At 40.3% G+C, this 11,537-nt stretch overlaps 2 gene segments (V, D, J or C); both read right to left on the reverse strand.

Moving 5' to 3' along the window:
• Positions 1-636: 636 nt before the first annotated feature.
• On the reverse strand, positions 637-6,866 carry LOC147104540 (immunoglobulin lambda variable 6-57-like). The segment is given in 3 exon segments: positions 637-1,085; positions 5,971-6,573; positions 6,767-6,866. Coding segments are annotated over 2 exon segments (417 nt in total).
• On the reverse strand, positions 754-1,247 carry LOC147104541 (Ig kappa chain C region, B allele-like). The segment is given in 2 exon segments: positions 754-1,085; positions 1,220-1,247. Coding segments are annotated over 2 exon segments (360 nt in total).
• Positions 6,867-11,537: the final 4,671 nt, after the last annotated feature.

The following is an 11,537-nucleotide window of genomic DNA, read 5'->3' on the forward strand; positions in this document are numbered from 1 at the left end:
GAAACATCATTCCTGTATTATGGGGGTTCTTACAGTATTACAGCATGAACTACAATATAAAAATTAAAATTGCAACCTAGGGAGCACGGAATTCCCCGGAGATCCCATCAGTCTAAGAGCTCTCTGCTCCTCTGCTAACTCTTCCTGTCATCCATTTGCCTGAATTCCACTGAGACCCAGAAATGGATTCCTATCTCCAAAATAAAAAATCTTTTTTTATTTAAAAGCCAAAATGTCTATTCAATGTTTGAGGAGTTTTTTTTTTAAATCACAAATATCCGGCACACCTTTTCTCCCGCCGCGGAGAAGAGAAGAACGTGCAGAATAACATCGAAAACCCAGTATATAAAACTATTGTAAATCCTCGAAATAAAAACATAAAGTGCTGGAGCTACACATCGGGTCAGTCAGTATCTGTGCAGGTTAGAACACTCCTGGTGTGTCCTTTCCATCATGAATTTGGCCTTCACACTATGATGGATTACAACATATTGTACTGCTCATGATATTTTATTATTTCTTCAGGACAAAGTAAGACATCATTGATACATTTCAGACAAATGTATTGGCTGCATTTAAAACGGAAGACGTTCATGCAAAAAAGCAAAGTATCGTTATTTTTCAAAGAAGTCAAAATCAACAGCAAAATGACATTTAATTGGACGAGTCTCAAAAGAAGAAACACCCACTTTTTCTTTTAAACAGTAATACAGATACGGTAAAAGATTTTTTGAAATACATTTCGTTTCTTAATCACACGCAGCTTGATCGCCTGATACTTTGTTCAATTCTGGACCCGAGCGTCTCGTGTGTAACCCCGCAGGAGTAAAGCTCGTGTGAGTTCCACTCGGAGGCTGGCAGAGTCAGATAACTGCTCACACTGTACGTCTGGTCAGAGTCCTGTACGGTTGAACTGGTCTGGACGCCCACCTCTCTGACTTTGCCGTCCACAGTCCACACAAGTTTCACGTAATCCGGGTAAAAATTATTCACCAAACACACCAGGGTCGCCGCCGCGTTGGCTACTGCGATCTGATCCTTCGCTGGAGGCAGAAGCGACACGGTGGGAGTGGCTGACTGACGACCTAAGAGAAAAAAAGGAGTCGCATTAATTGTGGGTTGATTTACATAGACCAATGCATTTGAATTTTATGTTTTAACTACATTGTTTAAATATGGAATTTGTCTGTGTGATTCGGAGTTGCAGTGTGAGTTTTACCTTTCCACGGAATTGCACATGGACACATTGTTGTCCGATATAGCTGACGGCATGTGCAAGCAGAATGTACGAAATAAATAAGATTTGCCCTAAATTCCAGACGGTAAAATTATTGTTTCACTCAAAGTATTGCTAGGAGAGGTCGAAGAGCCTGAAAATTGCTAATGGGGCTGGAATATAGCGAAGAAGGTAATAAACACGGATTCCTTGATTATCGAGGAGTAGTAGCTTTCAAAATTCAAGTACGTATAGATAGAAGAAACAAAAACGTAATACTGTGAATTGTTCAAATCCGAAATAAAAACAAAAAATGCTGGAAAACACTTAGCATCGCAAACAAACAGTTTCTCTTCACAGGTGCTGCCTGACCTGCTGGAAGAGCGTTGGGTGTAGGTCCAGAAAACTCTTGGAGCAATGTTCTTTATTAATGTTCGACACAAGGTCAGAGTGAAGGTTGGGGTTTGGTGAGTCATTTCGCTGAAATAATTTTGTCTCGACAATTTATGTCAAGAACGAACAAAAGATGCGTGTTTCAAAGTTTGAATATCAGATATAAACATCAGATGGGAAAATGTAAAGAATAACAAAATATCTACTCTCAAAGCACATTGACATTCTCCACTCTAAACCTTGGAGATGTACGGACATTAGTTATTTCAATGAAAAATAACCATTAAAAAAGGTTATTATATCCGAGCTGCTAATCATTCGACAATTTCCTGATGAACATTTCTTGATGCATTTCTGTGAAACATTTCAAGCAGAAAATACATTTCTACCGCAGGGATGTTATTTTAAATATGGCTGCCCTGTTGCAGAAGGTGTGCTTCATTTTAGATTGCTTAGTCCTAGCATTGTTTACAAACTTCCAATGTTATAAAACTGAGGCAAATTCCCTCGACAGTGTACATTTTGCATACACTTAGTCCAGTCATTTTGAACTGATGTGACGGAAAACATTTGTGCTTTACCGTGGTATTTTATTTTAACCTCACCTCCTTTCCTTTAATTAATGTTATTTTACACACATACAGAAATGTTCCGATATCTGTAATCGTTATTCATTGCGCATCATATAGAATTGTTTATCAGTGTGACGATGATTGAACAATAAATTCAAGGATTGCTTCAGCATGTGATATAACCATAGGCCAATTCAGAATGATCCTGAACTTTGGTTTCTAGCTGTCCAAAGGTTTCGGCAACAAATAACGTAAAGTGTAACAAATGTATCCTTAGTGGTTTTGGTCAAAAAAATCCCAAATACTATAAATATCAGCTAAGCTGAGTTATATCAATGTCCATGAAGGTTACTGGCAGCAATATCTGTAAAATGTTAGAAAGAGTTTCCTGGAGCGGATCCTGAATTATGTATGACTGTCTCTGTCTCTCGCAGGCCCTGGAGAAAATCTTTTAACGCCTTGGTTTGACACTCCTCCATCGATAACTTTAGCGGAGCTGTTCACCTTTTAAAAATATTTGGTTTCACACCTCCGCTAAAATTGCGTAGGGGGTTTTGTACTACCGACATCCCATGGCGTAATGTCAGGGCCAAGCTCTTTAACTCAGTAAATCACAAATTAATATGTTCTAATTCACCCAACTATGACAGGAAACGTAGAAAACTCCAAAGCAAGCATCATACGTCACCGTATCCATTCGAATCATACCACTACTGTCAAATTCTGCTCCGAAGGTTACCAAAATCTCCCGTTCTAACTTAAGCCGAAATTTCAGCGGGAGATCGGGAGAATTAACTTCGTAGTTCACGGTTATAAACACTAAACACTACTGAATGGGGATATAGCTTGCTAATTGGTGTGTAGGGGCGAGTTTTCTCAGGGGTTCTCCCCGTTCGTCCGGCGAAATTGCCGCGGAAACGGCGAAAGCTCCTGCGGAATTCCAACCCCTACCGTGAATCCAATGGGTTTGCCCCATCATCATGTACAGATTTTAAAAACCTCTGTGCAGGAAGATTAACCTGTGGATGAAACTTCAAATCTTTCCCGCTGTCACACAGCCTGCATTGCGGTAGAGGCGGATTTTGGTTACGATGAAACTACGATGACGATCACCTTTGTACAAGCAATAGAAAGGATGTATTTGATTGGTGGGAGACGCCAACATGTTTCGAATACTGTTACCATGATTCGCATTTCAAAAAAACTTTGCAGTGACGTTGAGAGAACTCACTGAGCCGGTGAATATGTTTTCAGTAGTGATTCTCTTTATGAGCAAAGAGTTACCTGAATAGATAAACAACAAAACTGCCTTTCACCCGTATATGTCTGGGAAGCTACTGTGTAGGCAGAAAGATAGGAAATTTTTTACCATTTAGGAAAAAAGGGCGAGAGTGTGGACCTTTCCCAGAGCTTTAACTGGTTGACTATATCGGAGCATAATTTACTTTGCATTAATAATAAGTCTGCACGTTTTGCCTGATAGCAACCGTGTCAGAACCAGGTTAATCTTGTTTCAAGTTATAAAATGCTTGTTCTATCTTTTTATTTAAATTGTAGCTAGGCCAGACCTCTTTGATTCAAAACAGCGCATGTGGCTGCTTCTGTTTCGTGTTCCTTTGTCCTTTCGCTTGAGTGTCTATAGGTAGCACAAAAGTGAATGGGCAAAACTGCGGCAAATGGATTTCAATGTAGGCAAATGTGAGGTCATCCACTTTGGACCTGAAAAGGATAGAACAGGGTACTTTCTAAATGGTGAAAAGCTACAAACAGTGGAGGTCCAAAGAGACTTGGGGGTCCAGGTACATAGATCATTAAAATGTCATGAACAGGCACAGAAAATAATCAAAAAGGCTAATGGAATGCTGGCCTTTATATCTAGAGGACTAGAATACAAGGGGGTAGAAGTTATGCTGCAGCTGTACAAAACCCTGGTTAGACCACACCTGGAGCACTGTGAGCAGTTCTGGGCACCACACCTTAGGGAGGATAGATTGGCCTTGGAGGGAGTGCAGCGTGGGTTTACCAGAATGATACCCGGACTTCAAGAGTTAAGTTATGAGGAGAGATTACACAAATTAGGGTTGTATTCCCTAGAATTTAGTAGGTTAAGGGGTGATCTGATCGAAGTTTTCATGATATTAAGGGGAACAGATGGGGTAGATAGAGAGAAACTATTTCCGCTGGTTGGGGATTCTAGGACTAGGGGGCTTAGTCTAAAAATTAGAGCCAGACCTTTCAGGAGTGAAATTAGGAAACACTTCTACACACAAAGGGTGGTAAAAGTTTGGAACTCTCTTGAAAGGTATTAAGGGATATGGGACAAAGGCGGGTATATGGAGTTAGGTCGCGGATCAGGCGTGATCTCATTAAATGGTGGAACAGGCTCGAGGGTCTAAATGGCCTCCTCCTGTTCCTACCTTCCTATGTCTGTCTGGAGACATTATTCACCTGGAATTCCCCCGGGGCTTGTCCCAGTTTCCCGCCGTAAAGTCGTTGGAATATCGACATAAGTGTGGGAGAGACGTTTACGCCGTTTCTACATGGTTTGCGTTGACCTTACACCAAGATTAAGGTGGAGATCGGACAAACTGCGCGGAAATTCAACTTCCATTGCCTCAAATTCTTTGCGCTATGTGGGCCATTGAATAACGTGGGGCGGATGGTTGACGGTATTGTTTCACAAAAGTAATGGCCAACCCAGATGTGAAATTCCAATGGGGCTTGGCAGCATTCTGATGTCATAAAACAACTGGTCAGACAGCCATGATAATTGTTTTCCAATTTTCATTCAGCCCGTAATAGAAATACATTATATTGATTATCCGTTTGCTGAGAAAAGTTCTGGGCTATATGAACGAGTCTTGCAATACAAAGGCAAGACTATTTTAAATTGAGGTATGAGAAATTGCCTGGACGCAGTACAATTATAAAAACCATTGGCCATTTCTTGAGTTTCCATTTTCCAATCGTCCAGCCCACCTCAGTGAAATGGAAGTCCTTAGAGCTAGACTGCTCCACGGTATTGATTTCTGGGAAACAGTTGTTAGGACTCCAAAAAAAATACTTAAGAATTTAGCATTAGAAATGGTTAAAAGTATCAGATATAGGTATTGATATTTTTTCATCAGATTAACTAGTCCTTCTGCATAACCTGTATGTCTTAATCAATTCATAATAAATAGTTTTAGCCTGAGCCACATAGTCCAACCGCCTGGTGCTTTTCTGCCTAGGGGAGAGATTTGAATGTACAGTGGGATTACTATCCTATTTGCTGGTGATAAAATTATATATTGTTAGCCCCTAAACACACTCCATCCCATTCATTACAAGCTGTAAATTACGATTCGGTTCATAATAGTGTGTTTCTACCTATGGACGCTGAATGCTGGGGAGCACCAAGAGAGAGTATTTAAAGGGCACAATTTTAAGAGCAATTGCTACATATTGCGTCCTCCACATACACGCCGCTCTCACTCCCTGATGCTGTCACAGGGCAGAGCTTACAAAGGGGAAACGTTACATCGAAAGTATGTTGGATATGGACTTATTATTTTTTTTTTTATATAGAATTTCCATTTGGCAGAGTTTCAATTGAGAAGGTCAACGGAAATGCCCGAGTATAGTTTGTTTCATGTTTGGCAGCAGGTGAATCAGACCATTCCAGGTGTGGTCCGGCCTCGGAAAGACCAGTTTAGTTGAAAAAAGGGCAAACAAAGAATTTTAAACTCCGCATTTAAATTCGCCATCTTACAAGGCATTTACTTTATGAAGCATAAATATGTTACTTACTCAAAACATTCAGCCTGGTCCCGCTACCGAATTGCCACCCACGGTGGTACAGTGCCGTACAAAAACCGCTCCAACTGTGTAACTGAGGGGAGGGAGATCCGTGGAAGGAGGAATTCATACTTGATGGGTAGAAACAAACATATAGCAGTTTTTTTAAATTGCAACAAGAGTGCACCATATTAGGCAATATTACTGGGTCTGCTGCTGAGCTTGATGTCAGTAGTCCGTGTAAATTCTAGAGCTGGCTCTGTGGCGAATTTTGGTATTGAAGGAGCCAATGGATCTGCCACCGTGTGAGGTTGCTGTCGTCAGCTGTTGCACAGTAATAATCGGCGGCGTCCTCCAATTCCACGTTAGAGATGGTCAAATAGGCCACGTTGGTTACTTCGTCTTCCAGGCCTGTAAATCTGTCAGGGATACCGGTGCCTCTTGTATCGGTGCCCCTCAGGACAAACCTTGGGGCACTGTCACGCTTCTGTTGGTACCAATAAGCATACTTTTCTGAGAGACTGACTCCCTGGATTGTACAGTTCAGGATAACGGTTCGTCCTGGTGTAGTGGACTCTGAATCTGGCTGCATCAAGCTGAGCTGCGCGGTCGTATCTGCGAATTAAACAAAACACATGTTGTTATTACAAATCAGCCTATCAACGAAGGCTTACATAATTTAACACCGATATCGAACATTTCCTTCAGATCCGATAAGGTTTCGAATCAAGCTTTCGCTTCATAATTTTAATCCACGTTACTAATTCTTTATGGTAAAGAAGATTGCAATTATCGCCAAGGCACTTACACGTCAGACCAATTATTAGCGGGAGCAGAACAAGAGCAACAGCTGCCATTGTAACGGTGCGGGTGAATACAAGAACTGTTATCTTTCGGATTGGTCGATGACGTCCTTTATATCAAAGGCTGCACGAATGAAATGTCGCCGTCTCATTAGATATGCAAACGCCTTTTTCCTCCTGAAAGCGCCCATTGGACGGCCGAACAATGAGCAGCTTCTGGTAACCAATTGCGTCAGTCACAACGTTTCAAAGCAGGACAATTCAGATCATAGAATTGACCTTTTAAACTGCACGAGATATTTCTCCGTTATCATTGCTACTTTAGTTAAGCCCGAATACTGTAATATTGTAGGACCCATATTTAATGAAAATGGCACTAGATTTATTTTACAGTTATCTCCTAAATCAACTATCTCTGATGATACATTCCTCCGAACATTTAGCAATTTTAATAATTTAATTCATTCAAGCTGAATGTTTTTCTAAAAAGAAAAAAAATAGCAATCTTAATCACACATTTAAACTACTCAGTTTCATGCAAAGTGTAGATAAATGCAAATAGTCTCCACTGGTAATTTAATAAACTCAAAAATATGTAAGTTTCTGTTAAATCAGTCAGCGCACGTTTGAAGCAAAGCGTCACTCCCGCGAGGAAACTATTTTCTCATTTGCACGCTCCGGTGCCCGTCTGTAGAATGGCCAACGGATGGAATGCACTCACCCGAAACACAGATGATGTTATGAGAATCTAGTATGTTAACTTCCCCTAAATCTTCTCTTGCTGCCACAATGCTGCAGTTTCCTTGAATTTATTTCCACCGAAAAACGAGTTGCAGAATTTCTGAGCTTTCAGGCATTTATACTGGTAGAAGTAATAATCCTCACACTATCTGATCTTGGTGCACAGGTGTCATGATGTAACATTCACAAATGTATTTCAGGTCAATAGAGATCTTCCGCTGATGGAGAGAGAGGGCAGACAGGGGACACGTTTAGGTTTGATGTTTAGGGCAGGGCACAAACTCGAAAACATCCCGCTGTAAATTCCATGCGGCACGAACGTTCCAAATCGAATAATCACAAAAGATCTGCATTTTGAATTGAACAAGCCATCGTTTAAGTGATTCGCTGTATAACATCCGCAGGTTATAGATTGCAATGCATTACATCTGATGAATTTCTTCTGAAATGTATTTATATTAATATTTAATAAAACGGAGAATTTGGTGCTTAAAATGTGTAGTAATATTATTATAAAACGACTGACATCTGTAAAAGTTTAATGTTTCGCTTCCCTACGTAAGGTTCATCTGCTGCAATTGTATCCATTCTGAGGATAGGGGAACCCCCGGACAGCATCTGTTCAGAGATAAGCAGTGCTGCCGGCTTCTGGTAAAATAGCGCATCAAGAGGATAGGCAAATATTGTAGATAGATTTAGCAACATTTATTTTAATGTTGTTGCGTTGATGTCAGATATTCCATCTGTGCAATCTATACTGTGAAACATAAGAACAATATTTTTCGAACAACTTGAAGAAAAGTAAATTAACGTTACTTCTTACAACTTTTATGGTATAATAACATTACATGTAATCATGGCATTTTTTGTCGTATAGGGTTGTACTTGATATTGTCCTGCATTACAGGTGTATTCTACTATATTGCAATCACCCTCAAGGTATGGCTACATTGTGGTGAAATACTGTATCACTGTCTCGGTCTCATGCAACCTCCTTTATCTTATTGTGTTATTAAAGATTGTAAGATCGTTTAGTTGTATTTCTCGCTTGGGAAGAGCACATATAAGCGACAGAAAACAGTAAACATAGCGCATAGCAGACAAATCAACAACCAAATGGCAAAACACTACCCATAGTTGTAACCCACGAGGAAGAAAAGGATGCATTCTAAAAAGGTCTGAGAGAGCGTAAATTCTTCTTCTTAGGCAGTCCCTCGGAACCGAGGATGACTTGCTTCCACGTTAAAAATGAGTTCTCAGGTGACTGATGAGTCCAATGCGGGACCTACAGTCTCTGTCACAGGTGCTCTGTCACAATTGCTTTCACAATAACTGTAGCTGGTAAAGCTGTCAGTCGAGGCGTTTGTCCAGTGGACACTTAAACGTCACACGGCAGAAACTGGCTAAAATGTCAACTTCAGCGGCATTTTGAATTAGGCAACAATGCTTTAACAACATGGATACACAGTCATAAAATGCACTAGTTATAGTCTATCCTTTAGAGCCACAAGAGTATTTGTTCTTTCCATCCTCGTTTACTGACTTATCACTCATACACGTTGCACTAATATATTATTCCTGTATTCACACATGGTCTTTATTTTCTTCTCTCTCTCTCCCATTCTCTCTCTAGCTAATCGTTTTCAGGGTTGTGGCCCTCCATGTTGCCCGGAACCCTCACAAATCGGGCCTCCGAAGTCCAGCAATTCGATTATGTTTCTGCTTATTTACTGGTTTGTCCTGTTTGGATTTTGCGGGTCTGAAGGCTTGGAAAGGCCCGATTGTAGAACTGCTCCTTCATTAGTGAATAAATTATAATCAGAACACCAAACTCTGTGACTATCAATAACTTGCGATATATGCAAATTAATGGGAACATCCATTTAAACTTTGTTCTCCCGAAAGCTCCATGACGAAACTACATGGCCCACGAAGACGAAAGCAGAAGCATTTCTACGTTATCTGATACACTGCAGCAAAGCACCTGACTCTGAAACACAAACTTACTGACATACATTATGCATTACTGGAATGTGAATGTTTTCGACATTCCGAGGCACAGTGATATGGTAACAATTTATTACAACCCGCCTGTATTTTTCAAGAAGGTAAAAACATTGGAATATAGTAAAATCAGAACTGTTAATACTTGGCATTCTAGCATTTCGTTTGAATATTGAAAATACGCAAGTAACCCTACCGATCAAACGGTGGACAATAAAATGGTATGACTATGGAAGTCTGTTTCCACTTTAGAATGAACAAACAGTCCGTTCTATAGTTCTGGCAACTCACAGGCCATACGGAAACACCTGTACCACCCAGTGAAGATCCACACGTTAGATTTCTCAGGGGTCGATAACAGTTTGCGCCACACCCTGTTATTTTCGCCACTCATCATCTCCTATCTTCATATTTCCCTGTACTTTTTCTACTCTTGTCTGATCTGCTTCCTCACCCTTGTGCTCTTGCATTATCCCACCCTATCACTGTCTTCATCATATTTTAACTCGTTGATTAGTTCTACCATATTCTCTCTAATCCAATTATTTGCCTCCTCCTTTCTGTTCTATGCCGGTCCACCTCCATCTTTAATCTCTTCAGCCCAAGCACTCTTACTGCAAGCGCTAATTTTCCACATCTCCCGTTCTCTTACGGTCACTTTAATATTTCATACTATCTTTCTTTCTAGCTCCTATCAAGGTTTCCCAAATTCGTATTGCGCCGCCTTCATCCCTGTTCTGTGCGCCTTAACTTCTTTTCAACATGCTCTCTCTTTCTCCACCTATATAATAATCGCCTACATTACAGCAGTACTTACAACTCGAAAATATTTAATTATGAAGCGCTTTGGTAACTCCCGAGGACGTGAAAGGCGTTATATAAATGAAATATCGTTTCTATGTCTTTATCTAACGGTGTCTTCTTTTCATCCTTAACTCACTGTTTTCCAATCTCTTGCCTATATATATTTCCAATTCTTCTTTTCTTACGTACTTATCTGTCCAAGATGACCATTTCTTTCATTTTCTAGTCCCTCTCTCCATTCACAGCTTATATCCGTCCTTGGTTTCATCCAAGTTTCTCCACACCATCTCATCTTTCCCTACTTCAACCCATTCCTACAATTTAACCACCGTTATTTTCTCTCCTCCATCTCCATGTTTTTCCCACAAAGATAAATAAAGATGAGGGGGGCCAATAGGCCAGTCTAGCTAATTCTTTCATACGAACCAACTGTCCCACTATCACAGTCTCAAACTGCCTTCTGAATGATTCCAGAGGTTTGGTCTTCATTAGCCAACAGATCATTACTGGTAGCAGTTACTCTTTGCCTGAACAAGCGGTTCCTGACAGTCTTAGAGATTTTCATTCCCTCTTGTTCTACAGTGATGATTTAACTTGAAGTAGTGCTGTAGTTAAATCTGTAATGCTAGTATCTTACATAAATATGTAGGGGCTTTTTTACTCTCCTTTTAGGATTGAAGAGTCTCAATTTTTCTACTTTTTCTCAATAGCGCAGCCTTTGAACCTTTTGTATATCGCCTCGAGTGCTTTGATCAAAAGGTAATTACTGACAAGGAAGGCCATTCCAAGTTGTCTTAGTTAATTCATCCAGAAATACTCTATGGTTTCTCCGCTGCTCTGATCCAGTTGTCTCTTAAATGACTCCAGAGTTATCATCGCTACTATTGTGTCTGGAAGTCTCTTCCAAGTATTGATCACACTTTCTGTGAAGAAAACCATCTTGATCTCAATCCTGAATTTCCCTTGTATTGTTTTGAATCTGTGCCCCCTTTTCCTACTTGTAATTTAGTTAAAGGTAATTTTCTGCATATATTTAGAAGCTTACAGAACAATTCGCTCTTCGCCAGAGCAAGAAAATAAGAAATAGGAGCAGGAGTAGGCCATTTGGCCCTTCGAGCCTGCTCCACCATTCACTAAGACCATGGCTGATATTCTACCTCATCTCCACTTTCATGTACTATCCCTATATCTTTTGATTCCCTTAATATTCAAAAATCTATCGATCTC

The sequence above is a fragment of the Somniosus microcephalus genome, chromosome 19, assembly GCF_052327205.1.
Source record: "Somniosus microcephalus isolate GS21.2 chromosome 19, FLI_Smic_1.0, whole genome shotgun sequence".
Lineage (NCBI taxonomy): Eukaryota > Metazoa > Chordata > Chondrichthyes > Squaliformes > Somniosidae > Somniosus > Somniosus microcephalus.